This window comes from Channa argus, chromosome 9, assembly GCF_033026475.1.
Source record: "Channa argus isolate prfri chromosome 9, Channa argus male v1.0, whole genome shotgun sequence".
Lineage (NCBI taxonomy): Eukaryota > Metazoa > Chordata > Actinopteri > Anabantiformes > Channidae > Channa > Channa argus.
In genome coordinates this window covers 3,602,042-3,618,000 of record NC_090205.1, presented here as the reverse complement: position 1 = coordinate 3,618,000, position 15,959 = coordinate 3,602,042, and the positions used below count along the sequence as shown (strand labels likewise).

General features: G+C 44.5%; 1 protein-coding gene across 1 annotated transcript in view; it reads right to left on the bottom strand.

The window, feature by feature from the left end:
• Nucleotides 1-853: 853 nt before the first annotated feature.
• Nucleotides 854-15,959, bottom strand: part of mao (monoamine oxidase) — a 29,620-nt gene continuing 14,514 nt past the window's right edge. Inside the window, exons 4-15 of the mRNA XM_067517235.1 lie at nucleotides 7,797-7,901; nucleotides 7,624-7,715; nucleotides 7,352-7,493; nucleotides 5,850-5,999; nucleotides 5,308-5,467; nucleotides 5,109-5,205; nucleotides 4,928-4,981; nucleotides 4,793-4,850; nucleotides 4,607-4,704; nucleotides 4,124-4,235; nucleotides 3,249-3,311; nucleotides 854-3,158 (exon numbers count right to left, since the gene is read on the bottom strand). Of these exons, the coding sequence (XP_067373336.1) occupies nucleotides 3,003-3,158; nucleotides 3,249-3,311; nucleotides 4,124-4,235; nucleotides 4,607-4,704; nucleotides 4,793-4,850; nucleotides 4,928-4,981; nucleotides 5,109-5,205; nucleotides 5,308-5,467; nucleotides 5,850-5,999; nucleotides 7,352-7,493; nucleotides 7,624-7,715; nucleotides 7,797-7,901 (1,287 nt within the window). The 3' untranslated portion in view covers nucleotides 854-3,002. The remainder of the gene's footprint in view (nucleotides 3,159-3,248; nucleotides 3,312-4,123; nucleotides 4,236-4,606; nucleotides 4,705-4,792; nucleotides 4,851-4,927; nucleotides 4,982-5,108; nucleotides 5,206-5,307; nucleotides 5,468-5,849; nucleotides 6,000-7,351; nucleotides 7,494-7,623; nucleotides 7,716-7,796; nucleotides 7,902-15,959) is intronic.

Sequence of the window (15,959 nt, the reverse complement as noted above, 5' to 3'; positions counted from 1 at the left end):
ATCGACCAGGGGGTGAGCGGTGCCTGGTTTCCTCCAGACATAACACTTGGCATTCAGGCCAAAGAGTTCAATCTTTGTTTTATCAGACCAGAGAATTTTGTTTCTCATGGTCTGAGAGTTCTTTAGGTGGCTGACATGTGTTTTTTACTGAGGAGAGGTTTCCGTCTGGCTACTCTACCATACAGGCCTGATTGCTGGAGTGCTGCAGAGGTGGTTGTTCTTCTGGAATGTTCTCTTTCAGAATGACTATCAGGTTCTTGGTCACCTCCCTGACTCCCTTGACCGCTCAGTTTGGCCGGGCCGCTCTAGGAAGAGTCCTGCTGGTTCCAAACTTCTTTCATTTATGGATGATGCAGGCCACTGTGCTCATTGGGACTGTACCCTTCCCCAGATACCTGCCTTGATACAATCCTGTCCCTGAGGTCTACAGATAATTCCTTGTACTTCCTGTCTTGGTTTGTGCTCTGACACGCACTGTTAACTGTGGGACCTTATATAGACAAGTGTATGCTTTTCCAAATCATGTAAATTAGTGGAAGCAGGATGCACAACAAGTCAAAGGTCATGAATACTTATACTAATACATGTGATTTTACTTATTTTTGTAATAAATTTGCAAAGATTTCAAACAAACTTCCTTCACGTTGTCATGATGCCGTTCTGTGTGTAGTATATTTTACATTGATGCAGTACAGTGTTTAGACCATTTTATACTATGGTGGGACTGATATGAACTGTGACAGCTGATGGACAAAAGAAGCGATCTTACCTGGGACCAGCGGAAAGAGAGAGAGGAGACAGACACAGCTGTGTTCTCACAGTCGAAATGCACAGAATGATACATGAGAACCGGTTTAGTACGAGTAAAAGATTTATTTCACATTTTATTATTTTAAATATCACCAGCTTTGTTTGAGGAATCAGAGAGCGGATGGTTACAGAAACACTGAAGGAGGTGGGGGACAACAGAGGGACGGAGGAACATTCTCCATGAGGACAATAGATAATCAGTAAGTGGACAACATGTGTGCTGATGGTTGAGACAGACAGAGTACGCTGCCTGCCAGAAAACGTGAAGCATTTTGTCATAGTCCAGTCCCTATAAAACCAGCACAGCTGCTGAAGGGTTGACATGGTTAAATTAGACCTCAGGAGACATGAGGACATCACGACAAAAGGGAAGGATGGGGGGGGGGGGGGGGCACAGAGAAGCACTGCAATTACAACACAAACAGTTTGATCAACAGTCCACGGTCTGTGTTTGTACACCCAGCTGAACGTGAGGACGTCACTCAGGTAATAAAAAGGTGTGGGACGCGGTAAGAGGACCTGGTCCATCTGATCTCTCACCTCCACTGTAGGCGAGGGGAGGGGGGCAATGGGAGGCCAGAGAGTGTCAGAATCACACAGGCACTTAAGGGAAATGAAGAACGCGACGACTTCCATGAAGGCACAACAGATAACACACACACACACAGAAGCACTGCGTCTACATGGGGACATCGTCATGGACGGCTGCTGAAGTCTGCGCAATGTGCTCAACCATTACATTTACCTACAATTAGTCAGCAATTCAAACTTTTTAATACTTTGATTCTGGCTTTGAGTTCATTTAATCTCATGCATCGGAAATGAAAACCCACCCTGTGGGATTCAAAGCTAGATTCCCTCTAAGTCCTGATTATATAACAAAGCTTTTCGTAGGTGCAACTGTGTCGAAATGTCTTTAGATATAACAGTTGTTGTTGACACAGTGTTTGTATAACGATTAAAAAAAAAATGTAAATGTAAAACAATTTACCAGATACACAGAACGACTTAGCAGCACTACATTTCCCCTACATGTAAAATCCCATGAAAACATTTGGGGCTAATGCTACTGAACTGAGCAATGAGCGCATCTGTTGGTGGGGATGGGAATTAAGAACTGGTTCCATATTGTAAAAGCTGAGTTTAGTACATGTTTTTCTGACAGACCTCATGAGTCACGGCACAGCTGATTATCAGTTCACATCCCCGTTCATTGGGGAATTTCTTGTGGGACCAATTGAATAAATAGTCACGGTTGTTGTTTGTTGCACAAATTGCAAAGCGCAAATAAAAATCAGCTCGATGGGAAAATGATCTGAGCTCTTCCCGAGACTGCACTTCACGAAAGCACAGAGAAAAGAATAGAAACTTGAGTTGAGGTTTGAATCTGAAAGCCTGGAAACACAATCCATCAGTGTTTGTTGGGAGCTTCGACAGAGCCCACGTTTGTTTGAACACTTGCTTTTCCGTCAGCCTGAATGCACTTTGGAAAAAAGTGGCGGCTGCAGTGGATGGATGCACACTGATGAGTTTGTATGGTTTTCGTACACAAACGGCACACAAGCACGCTATGCACACAACGCTTGATAAAAGCATCCATTAATTTTTGTATCCATTATAATGACTTGGCTTTTTTCACGATAAGGAAAACACAGAACTTCCCCTCAAACCTCGCACTGAGCACTGGCACGACTCCCTTTCACTCCGACGTTACGGGGCCTCGCGAACAGCTGCGGCCGCGAATAAATCAGCACCGGTAATTAGACACGGGGGGGACACACACACAGACGTTTGGCACAGCACTGACACACACTCACAATTGCACGCACACTGGTTTCGTGCGAACACAGTAAGCACGGCGAGTTACTAAAGTCCTACGTAATCAAGCAAAGGCAGAAGATAGAGAATTATTGGGTGATTATTTTCCTCGTGTGAATTGATTGTGGTGGTTTTCCCTTCATTTGTTTTCGTCATCTCAAACTGACATTAACCTTTAATCACTATTTGTCTCACTCCCTTTTTTTTTTTCTTTAGGTGCAGTAGTGTTTCGCATAAGCTGCACAGTCTCCTCTCAAACCATTCTCTACAAAACTTAGCTCAACACTTGGTGGCGTGTGGACCGTAAAGTAGTCAACTAGAAATACATGAGGACAGCGTGTGTTGAGATGTGTCCCCTCGAGGCTGTGGGCACTTTAACACCGGGGGAGCAGGCCCTTCTTGTAGGCCACTAGACCAGCCGCCGTGGCAACGCAGAGGACGCTGGAGACTCCCACGAACTTGAGGAAACCACCAACTGAAGGCAAATTCCTCTCCCAGAAGGTGGAGACGAACGGGACAGCTGGAACCTCCTATTGCGGGGACAGAGGGGAGACGTTACATGTGTTCAACTTCTGGTTTTCATTTGCTACACGCAGCGTATCGAAAAACCTTTTCCTCACCACACACTGAGGCTCCGTTTGCCAAATCTGGCTCTGGTGGATTTTACCCATTGCACACATGACCTGCAAGAGAACACACACACACACACACACACACACACTAATAAATACATCTCCTGAAGCAACACTTGATGCTAATGATGGGGGAGACTGGGGACGTAAAGGAGGGAGATGAGTTGCAAACAGCCGGTTTGTTTCAGTAAGAAGAGTGAGCGAGCACCGGCCTGACTTCTCTCTGTCTGCTCCCCATAAAATCCAGAATGGAATTGAAATTCTTAAGACCTCATTACGGTGCGTTATCCCAGGCGAACACTTCGCTCTCAGAGTGTGGGTAGTTTCCAGAATTAAAATGGGAGTCAGAGGTCATCTCTACTTTCACGACTCAGCTTAAAACTTCCCTTTTTGATGACTTTTAACATTATGACCTGTACAATCTAATCCAATCCAACCCAGCAGCTCTGCCATGAATTCTACTTTCACAATGTTCACAATGTTAGTAGAAACTGTCAGAAAGGTGATAATTCTACTCTCTGTTTATTATTGAGGTCAAAGTGGGTAGTGGAGTTGTACTGGAGTGCATCATAGGAAGAGGTGGTTCTAATGTTTTGGCCGCCCTATTTCAAATGAATGAGAAAACATTGCATCCAATTGCACAGGTGCTCATAATGTTATGCCTGATCAGTGTAGTTAGAGCTGGTTTGTGTGACTTCGAACCAGCTCCAACTACTTGGAGACCTCGCTTAAAACAACGAATAAGAAAATCTGGATCTGGATTCTGGATCTGGATTCTTCTGGATCTGGAGTCTGGATTTTTTTTGTTTTGTTTTTTTGGAGACGCTCCTCAGATCAGTGCGTCTCCTGGACCGTGCTCTCACCTCTCTGGCTGCCCTCTCTCCAGCTTGCACCGCGCCCTCCATGTAGCCGCTCCATTCTGTGGCCGTCTCTGTGCCTGCAAAGTACAACCTGCCGACCGGTTCCCTCAGAACCCTGGATGCGAGAAACAACAGGAGAACACGAGAGGTCACAGAGGGTCAGCTTGTTTGAAACGTGGAGTTTATTTAAATATGCAGCAAACAGTTGTATTCTATCAACCTAATTTAATGTGCATGTTCTCCTCCCTGTGGTAACCATTTAAAACGATGCAAACAAGTGGGTTGTATTTTGCCTCCACACATGTGGAGCTATTTCTTTAAAGTGGAATAAATGCAATTATCATTTTTTCTGAATTGTCAGTTTATATGAATCCATGACAATGACCAAACAAAAAGAACCATGATAAAGAAAAAAATGACAATGGACAAATACAAAGATATGGAGACAGTTGTGTGTCAATGAATGTGCGAGAGTGTGAGACCTACCTGCCAAACTGGGTGAGGATTCCTGGGGGGAAATAGACTGTGTAGCAGCCCCCAGAATACTCCTCTTCACACCAGTTCTTCTCCTCGTAGTGCACCGGCTGAAAGACACAGGTGGACGCGTGGATTGTTTAACTAGTGATGCAGTTGTGCACCTACTTGCAGTACAGTAACAGTGTCCAAACTCACATGCAGAGCCTCTTCAGAGCCCAGGACCCTGGAGTAGATCTCACAGATCCTCTTTAGTCTGAACACAACAGGACAAAAGTGTGGATTAAACCTCCATCACGAGTTGTGAGGTTGTGCTGATCCGGTGTCACCTACCTCTCCTCTTTGGTCAGCTCACATAGTTTTCTGCACTTGCGGGCGAGTATGAATCTAGAGTAGAGGGAAAAGGTTTCATCTTTTAAAATGCACTTGTGCATGTGTCCGCACTCTTTTGTCCATGCAGTCTAAAACAACAATTTGCAGTTTTGAAGAGAACCTCTAGGATCTGTGTATTTACCCCATGATCGCAGGAACAGTCCCATCCGGCTTTGTGTCATCCAGGGTCAGGCCAATGGGAGCTCCCTCCTCCTCGATCACCATGCTGCCACAGTAACCTGCACGCACACACACACACACACACACACACACACAAAATCACTCAAAATCAAAATCACTCCTAATATGACAGAACTCCCTCTCTCCCACTTCCTACGTACCCTTCTTTCTCCAGAAGTTCTCCTTGTAGTAGACCATGCACTTGATGACGGAGCCCATGGGAACGCGGTGGACCAGCTGGTTCCTCAGCGGCGGCAGTTCGGGGCTGAAGTGCATCTTCAGATTCAGACCAGGAGGGGTGGCTACGATCACATATCTGGCCTAATACCAGGACCGGATGAGGAAATGGGAACAAATGGGACACATCAGCACGTTACAACCAGCAGATGGCAGCACAAAACAATATAATTGTGTTCAGAGTTATATCTACTATTATGACCCATCGTGCACTTTACTAAATATACCCACATGACATCAAGGCAAGAAGAGACGCGTTACTGTTAAAATACTCCATTACAAGTGAAAAGAAATGACTGATTTGAACATAGATGACATTATGGTGACCTGACGAGGGAAATGAGCTGGACACTAAGTTGTAGTTGCATGAAATATTGGTGTAAAATGCCTAAAATGATACTTATGTAGAGTACGTGACTACATGCACTTGTCCTCCAGCGCACGGCTGCATCAGAGACGTTCATACCATGTAGGTCTGTTTGTCCACCGTCTCCACCACCACCATGTCTCCAGTCTGGTCGATCCTGTAGACTGGAGACTGCAGCTTCACACGGTCGCCCAGCTCTTTGGCCATGGACTCACTGATCTGACTGGAGCCGCCTAAGAACTTCCTCTCCTGCAGAGGTGGACGGGAGAAAAGCAGGACTCGGTCACTGATGTGTGTGCAAATACGGCAAGACCAGAGGGGTCTAGTCCAGCTTTTTTCTGCTCTACTTACAGTCTGTGGTGCTCAGAGTGCGACTCTGCCTGGATTATAAAACCCTTGGTACGGTTACAACAAAACCTGATATCGTCTACTGATTCACCGTAGTGTTGTCCTCAATCCAGCCCCTCTTTCATTCAAATATTCTGAAACAAAGACATCCCACTAGGGTTTGTGCAGTAGTTTGCTGCCAGTTGCCAGAAAATGTTTGAGCCAAGTAAACTTGAATCAGTTCTGGCAGAGAAACAAGTTGAGTCTGTGCTTGTCTTGTTTGATTAACAACAAGATAATGTTTCCAGACTCGCTGGAAAGTTGAACTGAAAGCGAGTAAAAGAAGTGTCTCTCCGACTGTTGATACTGTAACATTCTCCTGCATGCAGCCACGAACAAGTGTGCATGTTTGAAATGGAAAAGAGAAAACAGAGACGAGATGGCGTGTTTATGTGAACGTGATCCAAAGCCTCAGCGGCTATGGAAACAGGGCCACTCAGTTTTTCACAGTGCAGCAGCAGAATGTGACCCCCCACCCCCCCTCTTCCTCCAGCACACCCAGAGAACCGCTTTTGTCAGGCTCATAATTATGCTGGCCTGATCAGCAGCGAACTAAGTTTAGTGTCTTTGGAGGCATCCGTCACCCATGCTCCTGTTTCTCACAGTGACCGAGTCTCCAAATCCATTACAGGCAAAGCCCTCCAGCACGGGTCTGCATTTTCAAGAGAGTTTCTGGAGTAATACTTTATATTCAAGGTAAATTTTAAAAAGAATCTGCTGGAAATGGCCACAAAGTTTCCAAGAAAGGCCTGTGCACTTTGGTACTATTTCTAAAGGAAGCACAGTTTCTCAGTTTTAAAGAAAAAACTGTATGTTTGTCATAAGGACGTAAATTTAGTTCATCCTAGACAGACAAAAAAAATATATATATTAATCAATGTTAACTCATTAAGAATCCAATAAAAAAATGAAGTAATGGTTCTGGAAGCGAAGCCAAAAGCTGTCATTATGCAAATTGGGATTGGGATTTAAAAAGAAAAGAGATCTGAAGTAATGCAGCTGAAACCAAATCTCCATTTCTCTTATAATCAGAAACGAGTAATGGAGGAAGTTCTTGGAACTATCCTGGAAAATATGAGACTAACGTGTAACTTTTTAGAGCAGCTGAGCACTATACTCCATTCGTATAGTTTAGTGTGAAAAAAGTCCTTTTAAATCTCACAAAAATCTTTGCTATAGATGCATATTGCACCCGCACACCTTCGCACACCTACCTGTCCTCCGTTGGTGGTGGAGAAGATCCTCATTGTTCCTCCACACTGCTTCACGTACCAAAGGAACCACAGAGCCGACACCTCGTGAGGCTCAGAGGTGACGTTCACGTTGACGAACAGCGTGGCAAAGCGGCGGACGGTACTAGCAGGTGAGGAGAAGGATTGAAAGGAAATGCATGACGTCCCACTTACAATGTCCCACTTTGGAAAAGGGCTGATTTAGAAAACTGAATGGACACAGTGTGTGTGTGCAATGGTAAAAGCCAATCTACCTGGTCCAGCAGATTTTCTCAAAGAGCTCCTGCATGGTCATCTTGTCCCACTCCTCAGCGTGGGGAGCCCTCCAAGGAGCCTCTCTGGGAATCTGAAACACGGCAGGAGTGAGAAACACGTAGCATGAAAGAGCAGGAGAGTAAAAGTACACGCAGTCACAATGATACTTTACCTCCTTGCCCATCTCGTCCATCGTCCTAAACAGGTTGTTAAAGTCCAAATAGACGATGGGGTTCCACATGGGAGGGAAGGATCCTTTGAAGGGGTAAGACTTTCCCTGCGGGACACACATCGGCACCATCTTTAATAACTATTCCTGTAATCTTCAGTCACCTACATGTACAATAAAAGTTGCTCAATCTAAATTTTTTTTCACCTGTGAATTAACTGGACTGTGCTCAAATGTACTTTTTGTTTCTAATAACTTCCTCTCTGACTCCAAACAGACCTGCTCATTGTTTTTCTTCCACGGCCCAGTGCTCCTACACATTTTCCCATTCCTTCATTTGTATCTACTCAGTTGGTAAAGGCAGTTGACCACGGACCACAGGGTCAGTGGTTCGATCCCCGCTCCTGGCTACATGTCGAAGTGTCCTTGGACAAGACACTGGACCCCAAGTTGCTCCCGGTGGGTCAGGTGAGCACCTTGCATGGCAGCCACCACCATCGGTGTGTGTGTGTGAGTGTGTGTGTGAGTGGGTGAATAGTAATCAACATTGTAAAGCGCTTTGGATAAAAGCGCTATGTAAGCGACTATTTACCATTTACCATCTTTAACACGAGTAAACGTGTCCTCAGGAAAGTGACTCTGCGTTCACATTGCAGAGTCGGCACCAGTGTGAGCTGGTGTGTCTGTGTCAACCTGCGATTACACTGGCAAACCACTAGTTGTCAGTGGAGTTTCTGTGCCAATGAGTTCCGGGTGAACTACAAACACTTGAACAGATAATAATCATTCATCCATTATTTGTTAGTACCTATTCTGTTCAGGGCCACAGGGGCCTGGAAGTGGCGTCCACCCTGGACAGGTCATCAGTCCGTCTCAGAGGGACAACCACTCACACTCACATTCACACCTGTGGGCAATTTAGCGTCACCAATTCACCTAACATGCATGTTTTTAGGCTGCGGGAGGAAACCAGAGGAACCCCACGCAAGCAGAACATGCAAACACCACACTGGGATTCAAACCGGAGACATCCGAGGCAGCTGTAACCACTCCAACACCGTGCTGCCCAGATTATGTTCCAGTTAGAGCTTACAGATATCATACAGCAGTTACGTAGTTACTTTTAATGAAAATGATGTAGATGAACTTTAAGAAACAAAAGCCGCTTTGGAAAAGCTCCAGAAACATTTCAAAAGGATGAATTTCCCTCCAAGAAAAAAACAAATTGCTGCGGACAGCTGCTTGTCTCTCATGTCCTCATAAAGCGTTTTCCCTGATGAACACACAGACTCCAGTAGTCGTAGACACTGTGTCCTCAGGCTCCTCACACCACTGCACATGTATTATAAGCAGGCCTTAAAGCTGCACGTTAGGAATCCAAATCAGCCAAAACCCTTAAGATGACCAAGTCCGAAATAATAAACTGCATTAAAAAAAGTGGTTGTGTAATACTTTACGACTCATTCAGATATTCAGAGTCATACCAGTGTGATAAGTGTGTGGGTGTAGTGTTGTTGTAATAACTGGGCCTTTGCTCTATTTCTCAACGTGATTTTTACACATCCAGGGACAGAGGTTGGGGGGGGGGGAGGAGGGGGGTGGGGTCAAAGGGTTCAAGTTACCCTTGGTTACACGGCAGGTAACATGCGCCCTGAGCGTGTTTGGTGTTTCTGATAAGGATCACTCTTTGTTATCGAGTAACTGCCCCATCTGTTCAGCTGGTGAAGGAACCAAATGTGCTTCTGAGCACACGGAGCTCCAGCTGCAGGGAACAGGGACAAACCTCTTTTTACACAGCAGGTCCACTGTTTGCTGCCTCATCAGGTTCAAAGCTCCGCCTCTCTTCTACTGAGAGGTTCATACTCTCACCTGAACTCCCTCATCAAGCTCTACGATGGACCCCTCCCTCTGCCGTCTACCAGCGAACCACACTGCAAACATTTCTGAGTCAAGCTCTTCAGCTCAGTGGTGGAACAAGCTACTGCACCAAACTCTGCAAGCTCAGTAGAGTCACTAGTAATATTCAAAGGAATAATGCTGAGGACAGAACTCCTCTGCAGCCTCCGCTAATGTCAGGGACTGAACAGGTGGACACAGAGAACAACATAAAATGCAACAAATACAAAGAAATTTGAATTACTAACACAAGTGAGGTCACTCTAATCGTCCTCAAAGACCAAACTGACACACAAATAACAACATATACACAGGCTGGTCAAACCAGTAAGAGACACAAGGGACAGACATTACTGTGACTACACAAACAGGCACAGACAGACAGTTTGCTAACATTCCTAAATTTTTTATTGAGCAAAGCCATAAAAAAAAGATGCAGCAAATAAAGTTTTATATTAACTATAACACCTAAAGAAACACTTTCCCCATATTTCCTCCTCCCTGCATTCAAAGGGGGACTTGGTATAGTCCAGGCCTTGCGGACGCTATTAAAACCTGATGAAGGCCTCAGTCCAATCTTTTATTTAGATGACAAGCAGAAAAGTAACTTGAGAAAGAGAGAAATTAAGTTACAGCGTAGATAAAACAACCTTAAACACCGACAATACACAATTAACCAAATGTGCATGTTTCCCAGACAACTGTGTATATAAAACACAAAAACTTAAGCCTAAATCAAACGTGCCGCTTTTTGCAAAAGTATGGAAACTTAATAGTAAAAACAAAACAAGCTCAAGGTAAAAATGAAGGGTGGTTAAGCGCCGAGGCTGCGTCCATCACATCTAAGGTAACTTTGCTCCCCATGTCTTCTCCCTGACTGAGCTATTTTGCAGCTTTGTACCTCAGCTGTAATTTGACTTGACGTGTCCTCCTGAGACCCCTGAGCCCATTCTTCAAACAAATGTCCTCTGTATTAAACATTTGTTTTGGATGTATGTAAGTGTAAAGGGTAAAAGTAGCTCAGCATTCAACTGAGCAGAAAACTGCATATCGTATAGTCATAGCAACATCAAACATCCTTTACTGTATAATAATGCAATATTTACTGTCATTCGTTTTTAAGTAAACAAGTGCATTTCAAATCAATCAAATCGATCTAAACTTTATTTCTAAAGCAGCTTTTGTGCAGATTAATGCAATTTAAAGTGTATTACAGAGGATTAAAAGTTGATTAAAAGCCAAAAAAAAAAAGATTGATAATAATAAAAAGGAGTATTTAAACAAGACAAGAGCAATAAGACGTAAATGTGTGTGACTACAGGACAGTGACACAAACGCACACAAAAGATTAAAGATTCAAAATTGACATGTATCTTAGATATAAGATGTTCAGCGGCACACAAACAGCGCAGCAAAGCTCCACCTGCTGTGATTAACTGAGGCTCATAGATGGTGAGAAATTCGGCTAATGGCTCCTGTCCAACACTCACATGTGCTTGTGGATCATTTGGTCCCCTGACAACACAGACAGAAGGACAGTAATACTCCAGACACCAATGATTTCCCTGCGCTGCCCCTGAAAAAAGTCTGCGACAAGCGTCAACTTCACTCTGAGGCAGAGACAAAACATTCAGTGTCTCGCTACGTACAGTGGATGCTGCCCGGCACCGAACGGTCCCTTGCTGTGGAACAACAGGTCTGTCGCCATGGCGATGCCGACCAAGTGAATAAAAGAGAATTACAGGAGGGAGGAGGAGGAGGAGCATCTGTTTAAGACACTACACCAAACAGCACATGAAGACACAGGTGTACTGCAGAGTAGAAGGTATTTGTGACAACGCACTCTAAGATCATTTGTGGGCGGATGCATTGCTACAAACACTGGATTTGAAACTTGCATTAATGCATAATACATAAAGCGGTAAATCAGAGTTTGTGCTCGCAGTGACAAGGCCGACACTATACGACACGATACCCGACACAGTAGCTCCTCTCAGCGTCCCCCATTGTTTGGGCTTCATGGTTGCATTTAGCAACTTGGCACCAAAAACAACTACAGAAACTTCGGTGTCCTGGTATTTACTCAGCATCCACTGACTGCTGTCGCACAGTAAATCTGTTTTTTTTTTCTTTTTTTTGGATACTATAAGCCACTTCTGTCTTTATCAGGGAACAGCAGTGAAATGCGTTAACAGTGATCACAGTTAAGATACTTGCACAGTCATCAGCCGTTTCTCTCTGTGGTCCTGTGAACGTGCAAACGTGCACGACATACACCCTGCTTGCAGGAGCGATGTGGCAATCTCACGCTCTTTCTCAACCTCTGACAACCAGGGACAGTATGTAATCAGTCTGTTTCCCCATCTCCGATAGCGATGCCTCATTAATAAATCCAGTGCTGAGGGTGGCAGCTGCCTGTTAGGCACCAGTTTGCTGATAAGGGAAACCAGCAGTGGCCTTTTGGATTACAATCTGAAAAGCTGATTAGTTACGCGGCTTGCATCAAAGCTAGCTCTAGTTACACAATGGCTTGGCACACATGCTGATTTACTATGACTATAGTTTATGTCCTGTGAAGTGATGTAGACTCTCTCGTGGATCGATGCAGTTTCACCACGTGTCCTTTCATCTGAAATCAAGTTCATACTTGTGCAATCATCAGGAAAGCTCCACATGACGTGTCTCTTCAGAGCTCATTCGTCCGAGGAGCTTCTCTGCAAATCCTAAGCTACTTACAATGAAAACCGTAGTCATACAACCGGGACGAACCTGTTTGAAATGATTGTGCAATTTGATTCATGGTATTCTGCACTGCCTACGAGGAGACAAAGGTGCAGCAAACAAAGGCTGCAAGTATTAGTAATGCTGCAGAAAACCCAAGAGAACTGAGTCCTGCGTGTCAAGAATGGGCTTAAATAATTCAAGCTAATGTGCTGATAACAATAATATAAAAAAATAATCTCTCTCTGCTAGTTCTCATCCTGTTAATATGATTCTTAGAAAGCAGTTTGAGAACTTATGTGTCAATCGTGGATGAAGTCCCCTTGTGTTGAGAGTTGAATCCTCGATCAGCATTCACTTCGCTGACCGACTGCAGGTACGTGTGTGTGTGTTAGGAGCCATCCCAGCATGCTCTGGGGCGAGGCATTCATGTACGCAGCTCTTGTTCAGGTTTGCAGAATCTCTAAATCTGGATTGACTTTGTGTGTGTGTGTGTGTGTGTGTGTGTGTACACACGTGGTTTTCTGTTGTATCTGTTGTAATAGTGAGGACTACATCAACTCATTGTTTTTATTCAGTTCTTTTCTGAAAATGACTTAATGTCTCGTCTCTATCCTGTGAATTGTAAATAGGGTTCGGACCTAAGGTTGGACTTGTTGCCATGACAACAGCTTCGAATATAGTCAACGTTTTAAGCAGAAGAACTCCACATACAAAGAACCGGGCCCAGATTCAACGAGCTTCCAAACACGCGTTCCACAAGCGCAGGATTCAAGGTTCGTACAGGCACAGAATCCAAAAAGTTGGATGCTTGGTGACCCTCATGCTGTACATGTAGGTGAGGAGACCTCCCACCATTTCACCTATGTACACAGATCCAATTGAAAAGAGTCCAGAAATTATTTTCTGCGGAGTCAGCTGTGGGAGCCAGAAACTGAGCTCCCCTCACTACATGTGCAAATGCATGAATGCACAAGCGCGCACACGCACACACACACACACACACACACACACTGTCTGACACTGATAGAGACGAGCAGCTTTTGATGAGGCTCGGTGCCATGGAAACCAGGCAGGAAACTACGAGTGGCATGTGTGTGTGTGTGTGTGTGTGTCAGGGTCTTTGAGAGGATCTTACAGAGATAGTAGCCAGGGAAACATGCTCACTTAGGGAGAGTATGGATGGATTCAGAGTTCACAATGCTCCACCACACCAAAGCATTTTAGTTACCAAACCACAGATTTACTCCCGAGCTTCTGTCTGTGCCACATGTCAAACTGATGACCTTTCACAGCGTTGCTGCATTGGGTCAATAGTACGTCCCAGCCAAGGACACGGTGGTGAGACGACCAGCCCACTATGAGCCGTGTTGATCAGTGTGGAACAATGCTGCACATTCAAATACACAGAAGAAGTATTTTTCTGAGAGCAAGTCACCCTGAAACTGATAAGAGAACAGAGGTTTGTTTGTGCTCAGTTAAGATCCTGTGTTTTTGCTCCCACTCAGTCAGGCGAACGTTAAATGTGAATCTCACAAACGTCCAACCAGGGGCAGATATAGATTCTTTTAATTGCGGTGGCCAGATGTTCAATTTCAAAAATGTTGTATGTAACTTGTCAGCCATTTTTTACTTCAAATAGAAATAATAGAGACGCCGAAGATTGAATCATGTCAACTGGCCTCAAAGAAGTCCACTTGACATGATTCAGTCTTCAGATAACCAAACCTGGATGACTTAGAATCTTCATCGAAATCATAAAGAAACTACAAGGGTGAAGAGAGGTAAAAATTCAGCCAGGTTTACAAAATTCTATTGTGATAAATTGTATAAAATTATAAATGAACATAATCATACAAGTTTTTTCATTATTTCTGATCAAAGATATTTGACAAAGGACTATTTCACTTTTCCTTACAGCTTTTGGCTCTTTACCATTGGGTGCTTTGATGTGAAGGGAAAACCGGGGCCACTTTGCGAGTTCAGAGTGGCCAAGGGGAGGACATAATGTAAAAAGAACAATTTGAAGTTTTACAGTTGTGTGAATGATCCTAAACAACAAGTCTTCCGAAGTGAAGACTTGGAAAAAGTTTGGACAGAAGCTCCCAGTGCAAACGAGGGCGGATGTGCAGTGGGTTTCGTCCATGATTGTGCGGTGCCAGAGGTGAAGCGTCTGGAGCATTAAAACCAAAGCCCCCACCCCCCGTGACTCCCAGATTGAGAGAAGCCTGGGGCTATGGGACAGACAACGGTTTGTCCCTGTGTTTACAAGCACTTAAGTAACAGGGTTACTCAAAGAAATCACCTTCTGCAGGAAATGGTGGATCGCCACTGCTTACTGTAAATCTATGGATACACGAGGCAGATGAGTAATCAAACGTCTCCATCGCACCATGTGATTATTACTGCTTTTATCCTGCCACTCCACTACTTTCACTGTCCGCACTCATTTGTCACAGTATTCACTAAGGCTTGGCTACTTTTACTTCTGTCAACTGCTGTTTCTAACTTACAATCTCAAGTCTAATCGGATTCGGATTTCGCTGATGGACACGCAGTGCGGCCGCCTCGTGCACACTAAGGGGTAAAGGGGACGTGGGTGGTGGGAATGAACAGTCTTTGTATTGCAGTGAGAGTGTGTCCACACCTGCAGGCCAGAAGTTCAAAGTCTGAAGTTGACTTGAACACAGCCTACTGTGTGTCAAGATAAGCTCTTTCCGTCCCCACTACACACAACCTTGGCAGTCTAGTGGTTTTACAGTGGGGGATAGTCTGACCAGAGAACACGGCAGCAACAGCAAATCGAATCAGCTGGAGGAACACAACTGTGTTAAGGACAGTGGTGCACCGACACTAATGAGATATGGAGCAAAGAATAAGAAGGACAAAGAAAGATGGCCTCGGTGTCTCTCTTTGTTGCTTCTTTGTTTGCTTTTGGTCTCCTTTCAAGCACTCAAGAGTAAAAAAAAACTGCATTACAGAAAGCCCTCAGGCACAGATTAGCATCTCCAGTCACTAATGCTGCTCAGCAGACATCTAGGAAGTCTCTGAGCACCATGGGAAGGATTCTGAAGAGCATTGCTAATTGGGTGGCAGTGCTCGTTTGACTGATGGGATCAAGTTGGAATGAGTCTGTTTCGGTCGGGACCAGTGGGTGCTGACAATCTGTAGAGAAAATCATGAAGTGTTTTGTGCATAAAGACTTTATTTCATCTCCAGTTCCCTTCATAACTCTGCAGTCCATGTGATCCATGTCCTGATCTCACCCTGTTTGTTTTGCATATAAACAGTACAAGCTGCCAACTACTGTCCATATTTGTTTTCATACAAGAACATGAGAGAAGTGGCGTGATCTTTGAAAATTTGCAGGTTTGTTTCCTGCCACAACATCCAGTCACATCTGGTCAATAATTCAGTCTGTTGGTGGAAATAAACATTGAACATTGTCCAGTCTTTGAAGGTTTCAGCTGGTTATCATCTATGTCCCTGCCTGTAGCTCTGTGGCCAGTGTCACTATTGGTATGAAAACCGTCTTGTTTGTCACCACTG